Source organism: Phaenicophaeus curvirostris, chromosome Z, assembly GCF_032191515.1.
Source record: "Phaenicophaeus curvirostris isolate KB17595 chromosome Z, BPBGC_Pcur_1.0, whole genome shotgun sequence".
Classification (NCBI taxonomy): Eukaryota; Metazoa; Chordata; class Aves; order Cuculiformes; family Cuculidae; genus Phaenicophaeus; species Phaenicophaeus curvirostris.
In genome coordinates, this window is record NC_091431.1 from 49011792 (window position 1) to 49038095 (window position 26304).

General features: G+C 43.3%; 1 protein-coding gene across 1 annotated transcript in view; it reads left to right on the forward strand.

Moving 5' to 3' along the window:
- Window positions 1-213: 213 nt before the first annotated feature.
- The window catches only part of TNPO1 (transportin 1), a 59496-nt gene continuing 33405 nt past the window's right edge, over window positions 214-26304 (forward strand). Inside the window, exons 1-3 of the mRNA XM_069881129.1 lie at window positions 214-401; window positions 5280-5355; window positions 19051-19200. Of these exons, the coding sequence (XP_069737230.1) occupies window positions 297-401; window positions 5280-5355; window positions 19051-19200 (331 nt within the window). The 5' untranslated portion in view covers window positions 214-296. The remainder of the gene's footprint in view (window positions 402-5279; window positions 5356-19050; window positions 19201-26304) is intronic.

Here is a 26304-nt window from a genome sequence, read left to right on the forward strand (position 1 = left end):
GGCCCCGCGTTTTCTCGCCCCCAGGCTCCCGGCGGCGTGGGACGCAGGGCGGAGGCGTGTCCGGCGCAAGGACCCAGGAGGACGCGAGGCGGCTTCGCGGGCCGGATCGCGACTCGGCCGTGAGTCAGTGCGCTCGGCGCGGCGGCGGAGGAGCAGGTCTGTGTCTTCCTCCGCGCGGGGCCGGTCGGCGTCTCCCTCCGCGCGCGGCCGAGCCTTTTTTCCTCCTCCCCGCCCCCCCACCCCGCCGCGTCGCTGACCGCGGCCGCCCGCTCTCTGGTGTTTTCCAGTCAGCCAAGATGGAGTACGAGTGGAAGCCCGACGAGCAGGGGCTCCAGCAGATCCTGCAGCTCCTCAAGGAGTCCCAGTCGCCGGACACCACCACGCAGCGAGCCGTGCAACAAGTATCCTTGCCCGGGGCCTGCGGGGCGGGCGGCGGGAGTGCGGCCTGCGCGGCGGGCGGCGGGAGGCCTCGGCGCGGCGGGCCCGGCGGGGCCCGGGCACCTGTTGAGAGCGCGGGGCCGCGGGCCCGCGTTCCGCCGTCGCTTTGCTCATTTCCTTTTGTTTCTAGAGCCCGGGCTCCGCGGGCCTCGGCGGGGAGCGGCGCCGGGCCGCGGCCTCCCGGGGTGGATCCGGGCCGCGCCGCCGCCTGCGCGCCCTTCTCGCCCTCGCGGCGTTGTGGGGTGATCGTCCTTGCTTGGAAGCCCGAAACGCTGCTCGTGACGCGGTAAAATCCAAGGTTTTAGGAAGCAAAGATTGAGAGACTGGAATTTTAAGTTAAGAACGAGGGACTCGTAGGTCTTGAAAAAATCCTCGTTTACTGTCTCCTGCTCCTTGAGCAAGCCATATAAGGGCTTTAAAGTATCTAGAAGACCTGAAATTCTGTGAAGGATATGAGTTTATCGTCTTGATCCCTTTTTATTTAAATCATTTGCTTGAAGGGCTTGACCGAAAGCAACAGAATTTATTTAAGCAGTTAAGAACATGTGTATGTGTATTTATTTACATCATTTTAGGAGTTTAGCTTGGAGCCGAATTTTCGCCACTTCTAGGCTTTCCTAACACGTAGCTTGGGAAGGCTTCTCTTCTTATCTGAAAGATGAGGGTACTTTTCATCTCAATTGTGTTTTTCTTGCAGATGTGTTTAATGCCTTTAAGGTGCTGCCTTTGAAAAATCCTAAACAGAAGTGTCTGACTTAAGTAAAATGTTCTGATAACGCCCCAGACTTAAACTGGTCCTCCTTAGTACTTAAAATGCTGAAATATTTCTAGTAAGAGTGTTTATGATATGGCATTAATTTAAAATTGCATTGTAAGGCACTGGTTCAAGTAACTTAACATATGGTTTATTTATTGAAAAATAGCAGCATACGTGCAGGATGGGCAATGTAGGTGATGCTGCCTGACTTGAAGTTGCGTAGAAATTAACAAAACTACTGTTAACTAATGTTTGAAATTCTTTTTAAATGGTAGTGGTTACTCCCTGCTGTGCTGAGATAGAGGAGGCCCTCATATGTTCCCTTGTAAAGGTTAGAGAAGCCGCACATTTTTACTGTTGTATTATAAATCAGTTTGGAAAAAATGTTCTAATACAATTTAGCAGGCCATGTAATGTAATTTTTCTTTTAAATATCCTTGAGACTGTTTCCAAAAAAACCCTCTGATGGCTGTTATGTGGTAGAATGTTATTTAGTAGCATGTTCAAGCAGGGTGGTGATTAATGGTTTCAAATTTAAAGTACTCTCAGTCCATATTTTTTTGTAAGATTGTCAGTGTGTTGATTTTGTCATGCTCTTTCTTTATGACACTGCTTTGGCACATTTGGGTGCTTAGAACTCAAGTATGTGTGGATTATACATTTGCCAAAACCCTTTAAACACATGTTAAACACAGTCATGAATTGACAAGGCTTCAGGTGTTTTTCAGATGGAGATACTAGGTGTTTCTTGGAGTAAAAAAGAAAAAATTAAAGTGAGTGAAATTGTTAAGAAAATATGGCCTATAAGCTATTATTTGATTCCTAGACAGATTGTTTTCTCATTAAGTTTCTATTAAATATTGCTTTTCCAGTTCTTTCTGCTCACTTCTACTGCTGCTTCCTCCTTAATCCATTGGAATTTATAGTTATTAGTAAAGTTTAGCTTGGTTTTTGAAGATTGGAGAAGCACAAAAAAAATCTGAAATTTGCCACTTGGCTTCTTGGCTGTTCCTGAAGAATTTTTTGGCTTCACACCTTTGACAACAATCATTGGGTATGTGTTTTTTCATTTCTAGGGGCCATGTATTGTGTTCTATATTGTTTTCACTTGCCTTGACCAGCCTCCTATTTATGTTTCATCTCCAATGTATTTCACAGCAAAGAAGCTTGTGGCTATGTTAGCTTTGCTCTCTTATTAAGTGGGAAGAGGGCAGGCTTCTCTAGCAAAGCTCCTCCTTGATGCAAACAGCCTAAATATCCAAAAATGTAGTTTATGATTGTGACACTGGCTGTTGGGTATTGGAAGGAAACAGGTTCCTTAGAACCACGCCATCAAGTCCTAATGTACATGTGTTTGGCTTGGGGTTAGCTATTTTGAATGTTTAGAGTTTTAGCTAAAAAGCAAGTAAAGAAAACGCTTATGGAAAAAATAATCTTGTAAAAAATTTTTTTTGTTAAATGTCCTGACTGTTTGCCGTGCCGTTGTAACTAGTAGATTTAGTAACTTAGAGGTAACACTGCACTGATTTAAAATATTGTTGATCACAGTACCTGTTAGTACCAGACTGTACTGAGAATAGAATCATCACATGTTTTGGGTTGGAAAGGACCTTAAAGTTCATCCAGTTTCAGACACCCTGCCATGGGCAGACAGATCACCCACTAGACCAGGTTGCTCAAAGCCTCATCCAGCCTGTCCTTGAACGCCTTCAGGAATGGAACTTCCATGGCTAATATGGGCAACCTGTTCTAGTGCTTCACCACTCTTACAGAAAAAATTTAATACCCAATCGAAATCCAACCTCTTCCAGCTTAAAACTGTTCCACCTCGTAATATCACTGCACTCCCTGATAAAGAGCATCTCCTCAGCTTTCCTATAGGCTTTCTGTAAGTACTGGAAGGCTGCAGTAAAGTCTCCCTGGAGCCTTCTCTTCTCTAGGCTGAACAACCCCAACTCTCTCAGCCTGTCTACATAGCAGAGGTGCTCCAGTCACCTGATTAATCTTTGTGGTGGTCCTCTGGACTTTCTTCAACAGATCCATGTCCTTCCTGTGCTGAGTACTCCAGAATGGAACGCAGCTCTCCAAGTGAGGTGTTACGAGAGCAGACTAGAGCATGACAGTCGCCTCCCTTGCCCTGATGGACCCACTGCTTTGGATGCAGCCTGGGATATGGCTAGCTTTCTGGGCTGCAAGTGCATATTGTCAGCTCGTGTTGAGCTTATCATGCACCAGCACCCCCAAGTCCTTCTCTTTGGGGCTACTTCCAGTCCATTCTCTGTTCAGCTTGTGTTTGTGCTTGGGATTGCCCTGGCCCAGGTGCAGGACCTCGCACTTAGCCTTGCTGAGCTTCATGAGTTTCGTATAGGCCCACCTCTTAAGACTGTCAAGGTCTCTTTGGAGGACTTCCCTTCCCTCCAGCATGTTGACTGTACCTCACAGCTTTGTGTTGGCAGTGGACTTCCTGCCAACACCATTCCCAGTACTGACCCCTGAAGAATGCTGCTTGTCACCAGTCTCTACTTGGTTTTTGAGCCATTGACCATAACTGAGTGCAACCATCGAGCCAGTTCCTTATCCACAAGTGGTCCGTCCATCATGTCTCTCCAGTTTGGGAGACAAGAATGTCATGCAGGACAGTGTGTAATGTTTTCCACAAGTCTGGGTAGATGATGTCAATTGCTCTTCCCTTATTTGCCGCTGCTGTACCCCTACCATAGAAAGCCATCGTATTTGTAGGGCGTGATTGGCCCTTGGTGAAGCCATTTTGTCTGTCTCTAGTTGCCTTCTTACTTTGCACGTGCCCCAGCAGAGTGCCCAGGAGGACCTGCTTGTGATCTTGCTAGGCACAGAGGTGAGGCTGAGTGGCCTGTAGTTCCCAGAGTCTTCTTTTTTTCCTTTTTCAAAAATGGGGGGTATGTTTCCTCTTTTCCAGGCAGTTGAAACTTCAATGGACTGCCACGATTTCTCGAATATGATGACTAGATAGTGGTTTACCAGCTTCATCTGACAGTTCTCTCAGGACTTGCAGGTGTATATGATGAGATCCGCAGACTTCTGCACTTTTAGGTGATCTCACACCTGTTCTGTCCTACAGTGGGTGGTTCTTCAGCCTCCCAGTCCCTGCCTCTGCCTTCTGCAATTTTGGCAGTCTGGCTTGAGTCCTTGCCTGTGAAGAAAGAGGCAAAAAAGCCAGTAAGTATCTCAGCCTTATCCATATCCTGGGTGACCAGGTGTCCTGTCTCCTTCTAGAGAAGGTCCACATTCTCCTTAGGCTTCCTTTTATCACTGACATAACTATAGAAGCTTTTCTTGTTGTTCTTGGCATCCTTGGTCAGATTTAATTCTGTCTGGATTTGAGCTTTCCTAACCTAATCGGTGGCTGCACAATTTCTCTGAGGGTACAAGAGGAATGCAAAATGACTGCTGTAGCCCAGCAGTGGCAGTATACTGGCAAATTTGAGGCAGAAGTAATTACAAATTCTCAGCAAAACAGCTACATACCTTTACAACTGTTGCGGAACATAATCATTCTTCCTGCAGTTAAGGAGCGTTTTGTCATTTTGGTTGTTTTGTGAACTTACTGGTACAACTATCTGTGCATTTGCAGTTAAACAGGTTATCATTGTTGAAAGGTTAGGCTGTGGCTAGTTATCATCATAAGGAAGTATGTCTAATATGAAAATGCACAGCTTATCAAAATCATAACTGTTATATTTTAATGCTGAGCTGCTTTTATTTATTGTGGAGGATAAAAAAAGATATACTGTGGGGTTTTATCTCAGTGGGTTTCTTAGGTTTGGTGGGCTTCTAGATATAAATATTGAAATCCAAAGCTGTACAAAGGAAGATTTTTGGTTTTAAGTCAGTTCCTAAGTATTTTTAAGGATCTGTTAATTTCTGTGTCTCTGGATTTATTTTTCCCATGACTAAAAGCTATCACTTCAGTAAGAAAATTTTCAAAAGCTGTACAGCTGGTTCAAGTGACATAGCAGTGCACAACTTGCTTAATAATCTTTGTATCAAGAAAGCCGTACATTCCATGTGTGGAGATTCAACTTTCCTTAACAGCTTCTCTCTTCAGAAACTAGAACAACTCAACCAGTATCCAGATTTCAACAACTACCTGATTTTTGTTCTGACAAAGTTGAAGTCTGAAGGTAAGTTCTCGAAATACCAACTGTTTTATTCTACTTCTCCTTTTTTTTAATTTATTTAGCTTGAAAGAAATAGAAAGCTGATGCCTGTTGTGAGTTTGCTACTTGGTTGAGCTCCATGGTCATGCAGAACTCATTTATTGTCTCAGGAGTATTTCTGGAAAAAAATCCAATAACTTATTGGTGCTTGTAGTTTCAGCCTTGGAATAGATTCCGTTCTAAATGTCGTATGAAGTCTTCCCAGAAGTGTTGTAGCATCATACTTCTATCTGACTGCAGTGATACTGTGGAATAACCTTGATGAGTACTGACTATACATATTATAAAACATGCTGCTAAAATCAGTTATGATAATGATCTCCCTAGTAATGAGACTGTTAAATAGTTTGAAGATAGAGTTGTCTGAAGATGATATATGTCAGAATCTTTGTTCTGAAGTCTTAATTCTAGTAAAATCTAGTTAGAAATCAGCTGGCTACTTACTGTTTTCTTACTTTTATGGACATTAGTCCAAATTGTGTGGCATACTATGTAGCCTCCACCAGTTATTAAATTCAGGCAATTCTTAGTAATAATCACAGTGAGTGGAAGATTGTCTTTTATGTGTTCTACAGCTACTCATTTATGAGGTCTTTGACAGTGAAATAAATCTGTTTCAAGATCCATTTTAGCACATCAGGCTTCTTTGCATATGTTTGTAATGTGTTCAGTTGCTTGGGTTGTTTTCTGGGTTTTTTGCCTGAGTTTCCTGCTGTCAGTGCTCTTTCTGCCTTCTGATGTTTCACCTCTGGATGTCTGATGCTTGCACTTTTCCTTTGAATTAGATTTTAGTTACATGTGGCCCTGTAACACTGAAAGAATCACCGAGAATATTTATTGTGAGGTTTAACTGGTGTTTAATTGTGCTGTCAGCTTACTTTGGGACAAAGGAAATGGAGAGGAGAAAGAAGGTATATTTTCATATTTGAAGGCTGTACTGTGTCCCAGTGTTTTTGTGTGGTCTGTGTAGGAAGTCTCCTGATCATCTGCAAGGCTTTGGGGGAACATCTCCAGTTTGAAAGGAAAAGAGCCTTCAAGACCTGAATTGGCTAGGATATTATATTTTTGAGCAGGGTGTCAGTGTAGATACACCATGTGCTTTATACCATTGGCAGAAAATATAAAGCAAACCGAATTTATTAGTAGGATCTGGAATCTGTACAAAAAATGCAAAAAGAAGGGTGTTCCACATTTTTTTTGTCCCAATTTTTTGCTTATTTCCCCTTCTTCATTCTGCTTACTGCTTGAGGTTCTAGATATGGATGCATGTTTAGCAGTGAGTCAGGATCTGTTTCCAACAGATCTCCTTAGGTTATCCAATAGTCTTCTTTTACCCTTGTTAATACTTACGCACATCAGTCTGTGTGGATTGGATGAAGAGCAGGAGATGGTAACTATTGCAAAATGATTGTATAAAGCTGTTTTATCCAAGGAAGAAATACTAGGATCTGGCAGGTTTAAGGGGGGAGCTATGGGGAAGTAGCAAGTTAACTTCTTAGAAGAGATGTTTGAGATCGTCAGTCTTTTGTGAGACTGCTGAGAAGCGGCTGTTGCTTGAAAGATGCTCTTCTCCTGCATCGATGACTTTAATTTTTAGAGTAATAAGCTTTTGTCCAAAGCAATTGTTTTTTAACTTTGTATTTCTAGTTCAGGAAACTTGCAGAATATTGAGGGTGCCACAACTGAATCCACTGTTGATACTTTATGTAATATTTGCTGAGTTCTAAATATTCTGTTACCTTGTTTGGGTAGGACTGACCAGGGATGATTGATGACTCTTAATTGGATTTACTTGAAATTCAACTACCAACCCTCCATTGTCCCTCATTAGTCCCCGCCAAGCAAGATGAAGAGACTTAGAACTGCTCTTCAGTAGCTTCAGTACCCTTGCATCCTCTTTTGGGCCAGTAGGGGAAAATGTGATGGGCTTAACAGATAACTGTCTTCAGTACAATTGGGAAGGTAGTCTTTCCTTCTTCTGAAGAGGGTTCTGTTGGTGGTCTGTCCTACAGCCTTGCCAAGTTTGTTTATTAGAGGAAAGAACTAGTCTGATTGGTGAAAGTTGGGTTTTATTATGGCTGTATTGTCCCAGCAGAAGGAGCCATGAAAATAAGGTTCTAGCATCACTGGCAACTTATTCAGTAAAAATTAAGGCAGAGCTAGGTTTGATAGTTCTTTCTCCCTCCAGTGGTAGCTTCATCAGGCTTCTGTGTCTGAACGCTTGTGGCTTGCTGGTTTTAGGGCTATTGTGGTACTTCTGCATGTGTATAGTGGTTTTCTAAGTTTTGTTTTAAAATTCTGTGGGCCTTGTTAAGCTATCAAAGCTTGTAAAACTCAGGTCTTCCTGGAAACAGGTATTGCCCTGTTACCATTTATCAGTGAAAATAATGGCATGGCTTGCAGCTATGGCATACACTTGCCCTAGCTTTAAACATATCCTGTCTTTTTCATTTTTTTCTCTTAACTAGTGTGCGTTTCTAATTATAGCCTTGTGAATCTGGGTGAACTGCAGTTACAAGTATGACAGAATATAAAAAATGTTGAGGAAACGGCATCCAGTCTTGGAAGTCAGGCAGTAGGCAGACTAACGGAATAAAATATGATCCAAAGCCATTAAAGACTGGAGTATAGGTCTCTAGAATTTTATTCCCAGGAGACCTGGTGCTCAGACATCTTCCTTAGTTGGGTAGGATGGAGTCCAGATTAACTAAAAAATACCTGAAAGAAAGAAGCTTGGCTTTACTAATTTATCTGTAAATGAAAATATTATTCACGCTCTTGTTAGCATAGCTGTTCCTTCTTTGCTTGGCAGGTATGTCTTATGAGGGAACAGGAGTTGTTTAGTCTTGAGAAGAGGAGGCTGAAGGGGAGACCTTATCAGTCGCAGCAACTACCTGAAAGGAGGTTGTAGCGAGGAGGGAGCTGGCCACTTCTCGCAAGTGACAGGGGACAGGATGGGAGGGAATGGCCTCAAGCTCTGGCAGGGGAGATTCAGGCTTGACATCAGGAAAAAATTTTTCACGGAAAGGGTCATTGGGCTCTGGAACAGGCTGCCCAGGGAGGTGGTTGAGTCACCGTCCTTGGAGGTATTTAAAAGATAGGTCAGTGCAGGTGGATGAGGCGCTGAAGGGCATGGTTTAGTGGTTGATTGGAATAGTTGGACTCGATGATCTAAGAGGTCTTTTCCAACCTAGTGATTCTGTGTATAGAATCTCACAGATGTAGTAGCACTGCCTACCTTAGTGTTGGCTTTGTGTTTTTTTTCCTGGTGTCCTCTGAGCTGAGTTCAGATTTTTAGGCTTTTGTCTTGTTTCTTAGTTGTTTTCTGGAGAGCGCATGTTGCTTCTGCTTCTTGGATCACCTTCTCTATCCTGTGTGTGGTTTACTGCAGGAGTCTAGTGCTGGAAAGGAGAATTGGCTTTGCCTCTGTTGTTACTTGCTTTGCCTGCCTGCAGCTTCCTTTCTTAATACCAAGTCATGCATCTGCATTCTCCTTTCCTTGTTCATGTTTTTCCTTCTGTAGTCCAAATCTGTTGTCTTGAAGGAAAATACAAGAAAATGTTGTAATTTCATGCTCCTTGCTATCTTGCTGAGGCCAGTTCTAGCCTCTAATTAAGGTACGCTGAGGCAGTTGTCCGAGACATCTGAAGCATGAGGCAGGTCAGAGGAAGGACCTGTATGTGCTAAAATATGTGTAATTCCTACCATAGACGGAAGTTCTGAGTTTGCTTTTGACCTTCCTGACCACAATGATGAAATTCCCAGAAGTGTTTCTACCTTCTGTAAATGAATGTTATAAGATCCAATTTTTGGACTGACAAAAATAGCATCCTTCTTAATTCAGCTGTCTTTTCCTTTTGTAGGGCTTACTAAATTCCTGGGTGTTTTCTTATTATTTTTAACCTGGAGTTAACACTGTGCTGTATCTCATATACCGTTCTGAGTTTTGTGAATGAGAGGTGGATCTGGCTTGTGCTAAATTATCAAAAGATGTCCATTGACATCAGCTGGGGAGCGTTGGGTGCTATGACTGTTATAATCCCTGCCGTAATATTTTATTAATGCAAGATTGTGTCACCATATGAGATGGCGGGGTTTACTTGCATCAGCGAAGATTACTGTGTTGTCTTCTGGTACTATTTTCTGTTCAGCTCTTGGGCTGAACTAAATTGAGGCTTTGTAATCTCTGCAGACTAGTCCTGCTGTGTTTTTACGTGTATCCATTCAGACTGTAGTCTTCACACCTCTGAACAAACCAGGAGAAGCTGTCTTTATGTGGGATCAGAATTACTGTGGCATTCTACTTGGCCTAATTTGGCCTTCTCCTTGGTAGGTGTTTTATGTAAGAGTTGCAAGAACAGAAGTGGTGTCAAAAGTTACTGCTTCTTAGCTAAGATTTAACATGGCTGATGCCTGTTTATGTAGTGAAAAAAGAAGAGAACTACTGATATGATACCCATTGTAGGTAAGATTGAGAATGTCTATCCTTATTCCAAAACACGTTTCTTTTCCCAGATCTACGTTTATCCATCTTAGACAAGAGACAGAGGACGTGGTTAGTTTGTCTACAGTTTCTGTACAAGTTGTGCATTTGTCTCCCTCTCCCCTGTCCACTGTGTTCTTGGCAGGACCTAGGCTGATGGGAAAAATACTGAGAAATGCATAATGGTCCTGGTGGCTTTCTGCTGGCCTGTGTAGCTGTAGTCATCTATCTTGTTGCAGATAAACAAAGCCTTTGTGGTTCTGGTCTTGGATTGTGTTTTAGTGACTTGATTCTTCACTCTATCCTAATGTGGGAACTCTAGTCTTTAGTCTAAACAGGATGTTATCTCACTGGATTGATCATGGCCGGGGTTCAGGCTATGACAGTCAAGTATCAGAATGCTTGAGATGAACTTTTGTTCTGCAGGTGAATGAGTTGGGGTTGAGAACACTATTTTAGTACTGCCTTTGTCATAGGCTTTAAGGATGGTCTTTTAAATTTTTTTCCAAAACGCTTTGTATTTTTATAAACCAGTTGCAGAGATGCTGCTCTGTCTTGAGCTCTTGGCCTGGTTCATGTGATACTTAGTCACTCGGAGTACTTTACTTTGGCATGGAACATTACTATGGAAGAAGGTCCTGCCCGCGCCGCCTCACAAGTTTTTGCTTCAACAGAAGTCTGCACAGATGTTAATTTATTTACTAGTAATCATGGCAGTAATGATTCATCTAGGTCTGCAAGCAATATTTGGAATATCTCTTTATAAACTATTACTGGGTTCCAAAGTGGTGGTGTGGATTTGATGTGAAAGTTTTGTGTTGAGTGAACTTAAACTTGATCTGGACAGCAGTTTTCATTAGTCCACTCCATTATGAACTTTCTTGGTGTGTTGACGTTGAAAAAGTTTTGATGATGTGTTGATGCTGAAAGCTCTTTGAAGCTGAGTAAGAGAAAGGCTATTGTGTGAGATGAGCTGTTAATTTTTCAGGTTTCAGAAAGGTATGTTTAATGAGTGAGATGATACATTAAGTAGCATTAGAGGGGGAAAGTGCTGAGACAACCATTTGGGGGGGGATATCGTACAGAAGCTGAAAGTAGGAGTGAAACCAGAGAGTTAGTTCTTTAAACTTTTTGTGGTTTTTCAAGCCTCTAGAAATGTTCAAATTTTGGCATTCTGATTGACCTGTGGTCTTTATTAGTTAGAATGCAGACTCTTCCATAACTGACCAACAAGCTAATGTTGGTTGGCAGTTCAAACTATTTCCGTGTTGTCCACAGCTCAGTTATAGTTATGATACCATCTTCAGAAACATATCTGTTGCTACTTATTAGTCACCAAATATGCAATGCTTGGCATCAGCAAAACATTTCCAGCTTTGTTTTGGTGTCTTACAGAGGTTTCTAAGCTTAAACAGTTGTGTCAGATTATTTCCCATGACTCAGTTGAGTCAGTTGAACACCGATTAATTTCAGAGTAGCCACTATTTTCAAGGCTTTTTTTTATGTATTTGGATGCACCAAGTGTTTTGAAACAACATCAGTCTTTCCTCTGACATGATTGTAAATTATTCCAGTTTAAGTTAAAAGTAGTACACCTCAGGTTATGTAAGTCCAGCGTAAATAAAGAAGAAGTAGGATCTTTTTCTGCTTGGAAGCTTGTGAAGGTTTCTCTAGTCTTATATATTAGGACAGAAGAAATTGTTCATCTTCTCATTCCCTACTGTTCTAGTGGGATCACTGCGTTTTTTCTTTTAGCTCTTTTAAGAAATAGCCAATGTCTTGTTAATGGATCGGGAATCTCAATGCACAACAGGGACACTAGTTATGATTTTTATTACATTTCTTATTAGATCACTAATTAAAACGCGCAGAATAACAGCTTATTTCTGAAAAGGACTTAACAGCTTTAATACTGAAATCAACAGACAGTAGTTTTGCTTCAGAAAAAGTCTCACCTTAACATTTAAAGTTGCCAGTATCACAGGAGCAGTAGGGCAAAATGTAGCCCTGTTATGCTCACCATCATTATGTCACAATCCATGAATGGATACTTGCTGACCTCGTCCCGGTCACTCAGTTCTTTTAGCAATCTAGGAAGTTGCATTCTGAGGAAGAGGGGAAGAAAAGACATGGTGAAACAAATTCTCAGCTGAGCTTGAATGTGAGCTACAAGAGATTTATTGCTTTCACATATGCTCCCCATGTCATACAAACCCTCATTAGAGGAAATATGTCTATTTGAAGACAGACTCTACTTTTTAAAATCACTGCAGTAGCCCTAAAGTAACTGAAATGCAAAATCACAGAATTATAGAATTACTAGGTTGGAAAAGACCTACAGGATCATCAAGTCCAACCATTCCTATCAACCACTAAACCACGCCCCTCAGCACCTCATCCATCTGTCCTTTAAACACCTCCAGGGAAGGTAACTCAACCACCTCCCTGGGCAGCCTTTTCCAGTGCCCAGTGATCCTTTCCATAATTTTTTTTTTTTCTGCTATCCAGCCTAAATCTCCTCTGGCAGAGGTCAAGGCCATTCCCTCATCTCATCACCTCTCACTTGGGAGAAGAGGCCAGCTCTCACCTCTCTGCAACTTACTTTCAGGTAGTTGTAGAGAGCAATGAGGTCTCCCCTCAGCCTCCTCTTCTCCAGGCTAAACAACCCCAGCTCTCTCAGCCACTCCTCATAAGACCTGCTCTCCAGCCCCTTCACCAGCTTCATTGCTCTTCTCTGGACTCATTCCAGAGCCTCAACATCCTTCTTGTGGTGAGGGGCCCAGAACTGAACACAGGATTCAAGGAGCGGTCTCAACAGTGCCGAGTCCAGAGGGAGAATGGTCACGCTGTTTCTGATAGAAGCCAAGATGCCATTGGCCTTCTTGGCCACCTGGGCACACTGCTGGCTCATGTTCAGTCGCTGTCAACCAACACCCCCAGATCCTTCTCCTCTGGGCAGCTTTCGAGACAGACTTGTCCTAGTCTGTAGCACTGCATAGGGTTGTTGTGCCCCAAGTGCAGGACCCGGCATTTGGCCTTGTTAAACCTCATGCTGTTGGTCTCAGTCCAGCGGTCCAGCCTGTTCAGATCCCTTTGCAGAGCCTCCCTACCCTCCAGCAGATCGGCACTTCCACCCAGCTTAGTGTCATCCGCAAACTTGCTAAGGGTGCACTCGATGCCTTCATCCAGGTCATCGATAAAGACATTGAACAGGGCTGGACCCAGCACTGAGCCCTGGGAACCCAACTTGTCACTGGCCTCCAGCTGGATTTAGCGCCATTTCCCACCACTCTCTGGGCCTGGCCATCCAACCAGTTTTCCACCCAGGAGAGTGTGTGCCTGTCCCGTCCAGAGGCTGACAGTTTCCGAAGCAGAATGCTGTGAGAAACTGTGTCAAAGGCTTTACTGAAGTCCAAGAAGATGCATCCACAGCCTTTCCTTCGTCCAGTAGATGGGTCACTTTGTCACAGAAGGTGAGCAGGTTAGTTTGGCAAGACCTGCCTTTTGTGAACCTGTGTTGACTGGGCCTGATCACCCGGTTCTCTTGCATGTGCTTCATGATAGCACTCAAGATCACCTGCTCCATGACTTTCCCATCAGTGAAGTCAGACTGACAGGCCCGTAGTTCCCTGGGTCCTCTCTCTGACCCTTTTTGTAGATGGGCACAACATCAGCCAGCCTCCAGTCCAGTGGGACTCCCCCAGTCATTCAGGATCACTGGAAGATGATGGAAAGGGGTTCGGCAAGCACATCTGCCAGCTACTTCAATACCCTTGGGTGGATCCCATTTGGCCCCATAGACTTGTGGGTGTCTAGCTGGGCAAGTAAGTCTCTAACCACCTCCTCTTGAATAACAGGAGCCTCATTTTGCTCCTCTAACTCCTGGGTTTGTACACAGGGGGAACAACTTTCTTTACAATTAAAGACTGAGGCAAAGAAGGCATTAAGTACCTCAGCCTCGTCCTCATCCCTTGTCACATTTGTTCCATTTACATCCAATAGGGACTGTATGGTCTCCCTAGTCCTCCTTTTATTGTTAATGTATTTATAGGAAGATTTTTTGTTATCTTTCACAGACTTGGCCAGTCTGAACTCTAGTTGGGCCTTATGGGGTCAGCTTGCTCCTGAGCTGCTAGGATTTCCTTTTTGAAGAGCACCCAGCCCTTGTGGGCTCCCTTGCCCTTAAGGACTGTCTCCCATGGGACTTAGCCAACCATTCTTCTGAACAGTCCACAGTCTGCCCTCTGGAAGTTTAATGTGACTCTTCTGCTAATCTGCCTCCTCATCTCACCTAGAACTGAAAATTCTACCGTCTCATGATTGCTTTGTCCCAGGCGTCCTCCAACATCCCCCACAAGGCCTTCTCTTGTTCACAAACAATAGGTCCAGGAGGGCACCTTCCCTCGTTGGCTCACTCACCAGTTGTGTGAGGGAGTTGTCTTCCACGCACTCCAGGAACCTCCCAGACTGCTTCCTTTCTGCTGTGTTGTACTTCCAGCAGACATCCGGAAGACTGAAGACTCCCACAAGGACAAGAGCTAGTGATCTTGAGATTACTCGCATTTGTTTATAGAAGAGCTCATAAGCTTCTTCTTGGCTGGGTGGTCTATAACAGACTCCCATCACAATATCTGCCTTCTTGTGGGCTCCTCTGATCACTAACCTGATCGCCTTCTATGACAAACTGACTCAGCTGCTGGATGAGGGAAAGGCTGTGGATGTATCTTCCTGGACTTCAGTACCTCTCCTACACTTCCTGTGCTGTCTGAAGAGTTTATACCCCGCCATGGCTGCACTCCGGTTATATGAGTTGTCCCACCAAGTTTTTATGATGGCAGCTACGTCATAGTCTCCTTGCCCTACAATAACTTCCAGTTCCTCCTGCTTATTGCCCATGCTGCGTGCATTGGTGTAAATGCACTTCAGCAGGGCTGGTGAACCCTCAGCTCTCATAAAGGGAATAGTGTTCATTCCCAATTGACTGGTCCTTGGAATATCTAACCCATCAGTGCCAGTTTCATCCTTTCTGTCACCAGATGTACTCGCTCCCACTCGCTCTGTGGTGATGTACTGGTGGTCCTTGCCAGCACACCATCTCTCAGTCACTGGAGTTCCACTTCCAGGCTTGGTCTTGACTAGCCTGGCTTCCTCCCCCTTCATGTCTAGTTTAAAGTTCTATTTATGAGCCCTGCTAGATTTTTAGTGAGGACTTTAGTACCCCTAGGAGACAAGCGTGCCCCATCCCTAGTAAGGAAGCCTGGAGGTGTGTGGGCCACTCCACGATCAAAGAACCCAAAGTTTTTCTCCTCACACCGGGTTTGGAGCCAGGTATTAATCAAGTGATTTTTTTTGACCTCTTGTTCCTCATTCCATAGCGTTGGAATGGAGCTAAACACTACTTGCGCCCCAGAGCCCTGAAGTCCCTCTTAATTGCTCTCAGTTTCCAGTGCTGTGTGTCATTGTTGCCAATTTGAAATACTAGCAGAGGGTAATAATCTGTCTCTTTCACGAAGGAAGGGAGTTTTCTAGTGACATCCTTCACTGATGCCCCAGGTAAGCAGCAGACCTCCTGTGGAGTGGGTCTGGTCTGCAGATACGTCCCTCTGTTCCCTTTAGAAGGGAATCCCCCAAGAGAATCGCTCTCCTCTTCCTTTTCACAGAGGACATTTTTATGGTTGTTTGAGGATGACGCAGCCTAGGGAATGTTTCTAGGCTGTAGGAGCCATCCTCTTTGTCGTTAGGGATGGATTCCACTTGCAGCACTTCATATTTATTTTTCAGGGGAATCTAGGGGTTTGTTATCTGAGTGGGGCAGCAGGCTTCCTGTGCCGGGCAGGAACTTGCTGCCATTCCCCATCTCTTATTCCCCCAGTCTTGTAGTTGGCAGGTGAGTGGTGCTCAGCCACACTAGCTCCAGCAGCCTGTTGAGTTTGTGAGAGGGCGCTGCTCCACTGATCTGTTTCCCTCTCACACTCCCTGATAGTCCTTAGTCCAGTTACTTCCTCCCTCAGCTCTGCCACCAAGCGGAAGATTTCCCCCACATGAGCACAGCATCCACGAGTGAAGCCAGTACCAGTAGCGTGAGTCAGTGTGGGAGGAGGGCACTGCCTGCAGCCCAGTGTTTGGGTTGCTGCATGTGCCCACCAAGGCTCTGTCTGGGTGGCAAATGTTGGTAAGCATCCATTTGCTCTGTAAACCATTAAAATCTGGAATGAGTATTGGAGTCTTGCAACAGAATTGAAGTTTACTCAGAACCAAAAGATATGAGATGATTTATATAAAGTCAGGCAATGTGAGAGGGGAATCTTCCACTGATGAACTAATTTAGTATCAAAGATGATGTCAAATGCCAGAGATCTGCTTCACTTCCCAGCTTTTTCTTGTACAATGTGTTCTTGTCAATTCTCTATTCTTCAGGTTAACTGAAATAGAAGGAGGCAAGACTGTGATCTTTTTTGGTGGCTGAAACATATGGCTGACAGAAGTTATCACAGAATCTATGAAGACTAAGGAGTATCTTACTCAGCTCCTAAGCCATCTGCCTGTAATCTTAGTATTACAGCAAGAACTCCATCCAGACTTATATTACTGTCTTCTGGCAGTGTAGCAGTGAAGTTGTTGAGCACCCTGGATTCCATAAACGTCCGTGTGCAGTCATGTTAAGAATTTTTTTCTCAGCCTAATATTTTGACTATGGTGTGCTTTGGGTTTGTTGTGGTGGGTTTTTTGGTTCTTATTTTTAAGTGCCTGAGTATCAGATTCCTCGCTGCTTCCAGCTCAAGTGGTTGGTGCTTGTTAAGCAAAAAGTCCTTCTTCGTGGTTTATTTTTGCCATATCTCAGTATGGTGATGGTTTTGCCATTTGGTTTTATTCTTTCTTCTTTCTAGTTGTATGATTTCTTTTGCATATATCAAGATTCAACTTCCGCTATGAACCCTACGGAATTTTTGTTGCAAGTCTGGGGGATAAACATTTGCTGTGAAGAACAGTTTTTTCTGTTATCTTGACAGAGGAATGGACTTTAAGATGTTTCATGCTGCTCCATATTGTAGGATATTTTGTGAAGAAAATGGTGTTGGAAGTTTCACTTTAATGTGACCTTGATTTTTATCTAAACCAGCTGGCTAATCTGCCTATTTCTGACACAAGGAACATAATAGTATCTGTATCTGTGCGGGGTTAAATTGAAGCTGTTGCCTTGACCCTTTTATAATTGACACCAAGCATTCTAAAGGACTAATGCTTTTCCTTGTAGCACTGCTTAGTATTTTTGTGCTGGAGTTTATACTGATAATGGCTAATGTACCATATTGTGATCAGACTTTATTTGGCACTCTCACTTCTTCCACTCCAAGAAGATACTGCTGGCTGCTACAGAATGAGTAATTATTATATCCTGTGTCTAACTGTGGCTGCTGACGATGATGATTTATTGTGGCTTGTAAGGATTTTAAGTCATGTGGAGATTAAAGGAAGACTCCTTTGGCTTCTTTCTTTGCCAGCACAACTTTAAATCTTAATCATTTATGGAGGACTGGACTTCTTGAAGATGTGTGTGCCTGTCAATGGATTACAGTTACATAGGGCAATAAGAGTTTGATGTAACTGTTTTGGCTTGACTGTTGATGTCAAGATTTTACTTCTTATTCAGTGAGTATTTCAGGCAATCCTGAGACTGATCTAGAGTTGAAGTGAGAACTTGTTTCTTTAGGTCATTCTCCACCTGAGCTTTATTAATGCTGCCTTCAAACTTTAAGTAGAATTACTTTATTGGACTTGCTGTGTAGTAGTAGTAATACTTGTCACATCTTGCAAACAAGTTCTGTGGTTGCGAGAAGTTTGTCTGCTCGTCCAGTTTTTAATATCATCATTTAAAATAACACCTTTCTTTCCTCCGACATTCTCCCAGAAAGTTGTTCGCCTTTGAAATACAGTGCTGTGCAAGTGGAACAGCTTTTATTTTTATATTATTTAGAAGTTTAAATTAAAACGAGTTTTAATTTCTGACCAGCAAAACAAACACCCCGCATCTGAAAAGCACTCATCACAGTCAAAGTTGTCTTCAATATCTGTCAGTCAGAAGTCAGGCATAGTGGTTTTACTGGGATTCTTAATGTCTTGACACAGTAACTTTAGTTTGAAAATTATTTATACTTGAAGGTTGTATCTCTTATTTTACTTATCCTTCTTTCTTTTGGGGTGTTAATAGTTGTGAAGGCCTGGAATAGATCCATGTGTAAACTAATTCTTGGCACAAAGGAACTTTGAACATCCTTGTTTATTACCCAAACCAGGACTTCATACAAAATTCAAACATGTGGTTAAAATGCTAGTTAAATATGCTTCCTGTGCTGATTAAGGTTACTGTAAATTTACGTTTTCTTATACTATAAAGTAATATCTTATACACAGGCCATCCAGATCTCACCTATTGCAATATGAATGAAAAATCAAGACTCTTCTTTTTCTTTTCATCCTCTTATCCCAGTGATTTAGAGACGTTTGCAGGCAAAAAGAGCCCAATGAAGAGAACTTTAAAATGTTTCCTAAACTTAAATTCTCTCTCAGTTCAGGTCAATTCTGGTCACTTTTTTTCTTATGGTTCGCAGTACATAAGACTTGCCTGTTAACTTTATTTAAAAAGTCTTTCCTTTCCCTCTATGAGTTAATAGATCAGTAGGACGTTGGGTATCTGATGGGATTGCAATATCTTTTAGAAAAAGTAACACTATATTTCTGTCAGCGTAGAGAGTGGAGGATTTACTGCATGATCCCTGCATCATCTCTGTATCAGGTTTGTCATCATTCGTACAGCATCAGTGTTACAGCAAGCTAGTCAATATAATCAGAATGTCCGAATGTCCTTGGCTGACCAGTTTCTTCAATGCGTCTCATATGTCCTGTGACTTCATATCCATTCCTTGCCTATATTTTTATGCAAAACTTTCTCTCAAAGGTAGAATTTGTAGTAGTGATAGTCTGTAATTTTGAAAAAATAAAAATTATGAACTCTGAACCTGAAAACGTTTGCTACGTGAATTGATGGGTAGTTGGAAGGAGAATTAAAAACTGAGGATTAATAATCTCTGTGTAAGCTTTGCTGTTGTGTTGTTATGGAAATATGCCTTATTTCTATGAGGTGATTAAAAGTTCACTGTAATTATTTTCTGTTGCAGATGAACCAACGCGTTCCTTGAGTGGTCTCATCTTGAAGAATAATGTAAAAGCACATTTTCACAACTTTCCCAATGGGGTAACTGACTTCATTAAAAATGAGTGTCTGAACAACATTGGTGATTCCTCCCCATTAATTAGAGCTACTGTAGGTAAGTTTGCTTTTATTGCTGTCTTCTGCATACTGAAAATATTGCTGATATTGGTAAGAGCTGCATTAGAGATGTAAAGAGTTATTAAACTCCGAAAATATTTGTTTCTGATATTTGTCACAATTTCAGTATGTTTTGATGCTGATATTTATCCCTCTGGATGACATCTTATTCTTCTGGTGTGACAGCTGCAAACTTGCTGAGGGTCCACTCAATCTTGCTGTCTGTATTGTTGATGAAGATATTAAATGACACTGTTCCCAATACAGATCCCTGAGGGACACCACTTGTCATGAATCTCCATTTGAACATCAAGCTGTTGACCACTCCTCTCTGAAAATGACCTTCCAACCAGTTTCTTATCCACCAAATCATCCCCGCATCAAATCCGTTTCGCTCCACTTTAGAGAGAAGGATGTTGTTGGGGGACTGTGTCAAAGGCTTTAGAGAAGTCCAGGTAGATCACATCTATTGCTTTCCTTGTGTCCACTGCTGTGGTCACCCTATCATAGAAAGCCACTGGGCTGGTCAGGCAGGACTTGCCCCTGGTGAAGCCATGGTGCCTGTCTGGAATCATCCCCAAGTCCTGCATGTGCTTTAGCATAGCTTTCAGGGGGATCTGTTCCATGATTTCCCCAGGCACAGAGCTGAGGCTGATGGGTCAGTATTCCTATGGTCATCTTTTCTACTCTTCTTAAAAATGGGCCCTTCTTCCAGTCACCAGGGACTTCTCCTGACTGCCATGACTTTTCAGATATTGTGGAGAGTGGCTTGGCAACCACATCAGCCAATTCCCTCGGGACTCTGGGATTCGTCTCATCAGGTCCCATAGACTTACATATGTTCGAGTTCCTCGGATGGTTGCGAACCTTATCCTTCTCTAAAGTCAGGGGGGATTTAACCCCCTGGTTCCTATCTTGTTGTTCATTGACCCAGGAGTAGTGAAGAGAGCGGTTGTCAGTGAAGACTGAGGAAGAAAGTTGTTGAGTACCTTGGCCTTCTTTTCATCTGTTGATAAAAGGTCACCATTTTCATCCATCAGTGGGGCGTACACTTTCTTTAACCTTTGTTTTTGGGTTGACTTTCCTATAGATGCTCTTCTTGTTATTTTTGCTTCCCTTGCTAAGTCCAGCTCCAGCTGCGCATTGGCCTTCCTGACTTTATCCCTACACAAGTGGGCTCTATGCTCTTCCCAGGTCCCTTGACCCTGCTTGCACTGCCTGTGCAGCTTCCACTCACTCTTCAGTTTGACCTTGCTATTTTATACTGACCTGTAAGCTTTTGGCCTGTTTGTGGCTACTCTTCAAAAACAGCTCTGCACATTCTATTCATTTCCTGATATAAAGGACCATGCCTCCACCCCTCTTTCCTGGTCTGTCCCTTCTGAACAGCCTGTAGCCATCCATAGCCACGCTCCAGTCATGGGATTCCTCCCATCAGGTGTCGGTGATGGCAACCAGATCGTAACTTTCTTGTAGCAGGGTAGCTTCCAGCTCCTCCTGTTTGTTGCCCAAGCTTTGTGCGTTTTTATAGAGGCGTTTTCAGCTGAGGTGTTGGCCACATCGTCTTCTTAGTGGAAGACCCTTTATTTCCCTCAAGGTGTTCTGCAGAAGTTTCCTTCCTGGCACCTACTACCTCAGGAGCCTCCTGCTCGTCTCTGCAGGACCTCAGCTGTGTCTCAGCATCCCCAGCACGCCCTGGGGCAGCAGGTGAAGGGCCCATGCCAGCACCCCATCCCCTCCAACCATTGTGTGTCTTCCTGCTGGTTGTCGTAGGCAAGCCTGATATTATCCCTCTACCCCTTCACATCTAGTTTAAAGCCCTGTCAATGCAAGCTCCTGAGCAAAGACCCACTTTGAGAAAGGTGGCTCCCATCTGATAGCTGTAAACCTAGTGCCATGTAGGCAATCCCATTGTCAAAAATCCCGAAGTTATTATGGTGACACCAGCCATGGAGCCACGTATTCGTAGAATCATAGAATAACCAGGTTGGAAGAGACCCACCGGATCATCGAGTCCAACCATTCCTATCAAACACTAAACCATGCCCCTTAGCACCTCGTCCACCCATGCCTTAAACACCTCCAGGGAAGGTGAATCAACCACCTCCCTGGGCAGCCTGTTCCAGTGCCCAATGACCCTTTCTGTGAAGAATTGTTTCCTAATGTCCAGCCTAAATCTCCCCTGGCGGAGCTTGAGGCCATTCCCTCTTGTCCTGTCCCCCATCACTAGGGAGAAGAGGCCAGCTCTCACCTCTCTGCAACTTACTTTCAGGTAGTTGTAGAGAGCAGTGAGGTCTCCCCTCAGCCTCCTCTTCTCCAGGCTAAACAACCCCAGCTCTCTCAGCCGCTCCTCATAAGGCCTGTTCTCCAGCCCCTTCACCAGCTTTGTTGCTCTTCTCTGGACTCACTCCAGAGCCTCAACATCCTTCTTGTGGTGAGGGGCCCAGGACTGAACACAGGATTCGAGGCGCAGTCTCATCAGTGCCGAGTACAGAGGGAGAATAACCTCCCTGGACCTGCTGGTCATGCCGTTTCTGATACAAGCCAAGATGCCATTGGCCTTCTTGGCCACCTGGGCACACTGCTGGTTCATATTCAGTCGGCTGTCAACCAACACCCCCAGGTCCCTCTCCTCCAGGCAGCTTTCTAGACAGACTTGTCCTAGTCTGTAGCTCTGCATAGGGTTGTTGTGCCCCAAGTGCAGGACCCGGCATTTGGCCTTCTTAAACCTCACGCCATTGGACTCAGCCCAGTGGTCCAGCCTGTTCAGATCTATTAATAGTCTGGGCCTGTCTGATCCTTACAGTGTCACTGCTCATAACTGGGAGGAGGGAGGAAAAAATCACCTGGGCCCTAGATTCCCTTGCTAGCTGTCCCAAGGTCCTAAAGTCTCTTTAATCACTCTTAGGCTACGTACTGCAGCTTTGTCACCTCCCGCATGGAAAAGCAGTAACAGGTACTAGTCTGGGGGCCTTAACAGACTTGGGCTCCTGGGAGGCAGCAGACTTCCCTGTGAGTAGAGTCTGCTTGACGTATTGGACCCTCTTTTCCCCACAGCAGGGAGTCTCCTACACCTATGACTTGCCTTTTTCTCCTCGTGGCAGTTGCAGTAATTTGGGGGTGTGTTGTTCTGATATTGGCCCTTGCTCTGATGCTCTACCTTCCCCATGGAGGGAAGTATGTTTTCTGCCCTATTGATGGACTTGTTTCCACTCACTACATCCCTTTAAGTCCCTACCTACACCCCGAGGGGGGAGGATACCAGATCCCCTTGATCAGGGGCTTTTTCTGGTGGCTGTTTGTGCTCCTTTATTCGGGAGCTCAGGGTGTGGTTCCACCAGTCTGTCTCTTGTTTAGACTCCCTGATGCTTCTTAGCCTCTCTACTTCCTCTCGCAGCTCTGCCACCAGACTGAGGAGATCATCCAGTTCCGCTGCGAAGTTCTTTTGTTAAACAGATTTCAGATTTCTTAGGTACATTGTTTTATTATGCCTCTGGCATAATATGTATGTATTTGCATTATTTTTACTTATTTTTAGGTAAAGTTGCTTTTCTGTGTGCTCTTTGAGAATATTACTTCCTCCAATTACTACAGTCACTGTAGTAATTTCCCCTGTCCTCTCAAAAAACCTAGAAAAAAGTAAAATATTTATTTGAGTACAGTAGAGAAAATGGGGGTGAGTGTTAGTTCAGAAAGAAATTCAGCGTGTATCAGGTGACTCCTTTTATAAACTAATGTACCAGTTACTGGTCCCTTAGAATCTTGCTTTTACTATAGTACTCCTTCTCCAGACATCTGGGTTAAGGACTATGGACTATAGAGAAATGCTCATATCTTAGCTTTTTCCTGCTGTTTTGTCATTTTTGAGGCTGCTTTATTATGAATTTTATGAAAATGTCCCATTTTCTTAATAACAGTAGCAACAAATACCTGCCACTCAGTCTTTTTTGATTTCAGGGTGTAGAAGAGTCACACTTGCTTGTTCATTCGTAGGAGTTGCTAGTAGAATGTAGTGGAGCTAAGGAACATAATGCAGCTCCATTTGAATTGCTGTCTCACTGTCTTAGTGTTGTGTGGTGGTGGTGGTTTGTGGGGTGGGGTTTTTTGTTGTTTGGGGGGAGGTTGGGGAACAAGTGGGGAGTTTGTTTTGAGGCAGGTATTTTTTGATTTCTAGTAGTACACAATGTTTTGTGGATTAGCATCTGTTACTATTCAGGTTTAAGTGATCCTTGAAGGGATTACTCAAGCACATATGAACACTGAAGATGAGTAGCAACTCATGAAGTGTATGCTTGCATAAGAGTTGCTAGTTAGCAACTATAGTTGCTATTCAGCATGCTTTGCACCCTGCTGTTGGAAGTATTAAATGTTGGATCCTTGAGGCCTTCTGTTGTAATAGCAAGTGGTCTGGTGCCCACTGGTCTCTTGGTACTAGCTAGGTATAAATATGTTACTATCTACCTAGGCTCTCTTTCTAGCGTATGAGTTGGCATTTGCTATTTAGAGCTGCTCTTTGAGACGTGCACGGGTTTTTTTCAGTTCAAGCACTATCAGTTTAATAAGCCATTTGCAAGTAAGATCTCTAGAATGCTGAGGGGGTGAGCAAGTACGTCTAAATAGTATCAGGGAAGACTTGATGCAATGTTCACTCTCCTTTGTGGTTTCCAGCATCTAATGTAGTGCTGACCAGGTAAAAGCTGATACCTTTTGGCCAAAATGGAGGCAAGTTGATTAATTCTGTCCTCAGAAGTGACCTTGCTGAGGAGAATAAGCATGGCAATCAAGTCGATTTTAGAACTGTGACCTGAGACCAAAGGGTAACTAGGCATTGTTTTATCCTTACTTAGGTTTTTCCTTATTTTAATCCCCAAACAAGTAACAGTGTGGAACTCCTCTGTGCTGTGTGCCACAGGCTTTAAAACCCCATTTCTAGTGTTCAGGTATGAATCCAAATTCCAAAAAGATGTATTGAGGATCCACAAACTTACCAGGAAATAAATCATAGAATCATAGAATCACTAGGTTGGAAAGGACCTACTGGATCATCAAGTCCAACCATTCCTATCAATCACTAAACCATGCCCCTCAGCACCTCATCCACCCGTCTTTTAAACACCAGGGAAGGTGACTCAACTGCCTCCCTGGGCAGGCTTTTCCAGTGCCCAATGACCCTCTCCATGAAAAATATTTTCCTGATGTCAATCCTGAACCTCCCCTGGTGGAGCTTGAGGCCATTCGCTCTTATCCTGTCCCCTGTCACTTGGGAGAAAAGGCCAGCTCCCTGCTCTCCACAACCTCCTTTCAGGTAGTTGTAGAGAGCAATGAGGTCTCCCCTCAGCCTCCTCTTCTCCAGGCTAAACAACCCCAGATCTCTCAGCCGTTCCTCATAAGGCTTGTTCTCCAGCCCCCTCACCAGCTTTGTTGCTCTTCTCTGGACACTTATGTTATCTGGACACTTATGCATTTATCTAGGAAGCATCTGTAACTTGTTAAAACTTTCTGGGGATTCTAGCCTGAGCAGAACCTTAATGTGGTTCCTGCTTAAAAGAAAGCAGGAGAAATAGTTTGAGTGTTAAAGAGTGGTGGTGGGACTGGAGAGCTTCTCTGCATAAGGAAAATGAAAGCTCATGAGGGGGGAGCTAAGAGGGGGAAATTTTTTATGAAGTTCAGCTTTTTAGAATTAAGGAGTTCCAAAGTCAACTATAGGAGCTGCAGAGGCAGAACACCACCCTGAAAACCTCAGCCTTCCTCCCGTCTTGTTACTGGCATGGAAGTGCTGAAACATAGCCGTTTTTTCTTTTATTTTCTTTTTTTTTTTAATTGTAGAATTGATGCTGTAAACTGCAGTTGCGTGTAAGCGATACAGTGACATAAAAGATGCTGTCATCACAGTTATGCTTCTGCTTTTAATGATGCTTGATAACCCTCTAGAGTTAGTTCTCTTGTATGTTCACTGCTGAATTACCGCAGCTGCTGTATTTGTTACATTTCACATTTGTCGAATGAAATATCAACAGATTCTGTAATACTGTTTCGAAGTTCATTACAAATCCAAGACCATCCTTATTAAGACTTGGAAGTTTCATGTTTCTAACCTTGCAGTGCATTATGTTGGTCAGAAGGGCTTTTTTTAACTGTCAAATCTAGCCCAAACCTGTCATAAAGCTGTAAGCTACTAAACTGATTATTTCTTTAATTTCCGTGTTTCTGTGTCTGAAGGGTTGCAGAGAAAGCCACAAAGGCTAATCTCTGGTGTCTTCTGTTCCCCGCTGGCCGAATCAAGCTGCACGTGGGTGGGAGAAATTTCACAGTTGAAAGATGGTGAAGCACAGTAGAAACCCATCTTAAGTGCCTAAAACTTAATTTTATGTGGCTGTTTCCTCATTGTTCCTAAAACCTTTTGGAAAGCTTCGAATGCTGGAGCTGTTGCTTCTCTTAGTTCTTGATAGTCTGATATTATAATTTTCTTTTTGCATCCCTACCAAAACGTCTTATCACTTTAAAAATACTAGCACAGCATTAAATGGCTCCTCTGCAGACTTGTACAGAAAGTTCAAAATGACATATATAGTCTGAATTGCATACACATCTGTTGCAAGGGACTGTGGCCTCAGATTATTTCTTGCCTCTGCATCTGGAATTACTTATTCTCTTGCAGTCTGGAGTAACCCTCACTTATGAACAGATAAAGTATTTTTCAGGTTGTCTTTTCTTCAGCTGTTTAAGCTTGTACATATTACAAGTATAGCCACTTGTCATCCTCTGAAAACGCTCCTAGGGCCTGGAAAAAGATCTTCAGCCAGCTCTTTTCCAAAACTACCTATCCATTTGAGACTTCTCTGTCATACTAGTCCAGAAGAGTTCAAGGAATTTCATTCTCACGGTTTTTTTCTGAACTGTGTTATGTCTACAAACAAACCTGGGCCGGATCTAAGTTAGGCAGACAATTTTGCAGTTTAATTATTTTGACTAGGAGGCAGGAAAATTAATTTATTTTGGTTTTTCTGTGAAGTTCAGTCTAATTAAGAAAAAAAAAATTATCATTAAGATCCACTAGCAGTAAAATAAGTATTTTCTTTTAATGCATCCGATATTCTTTGCA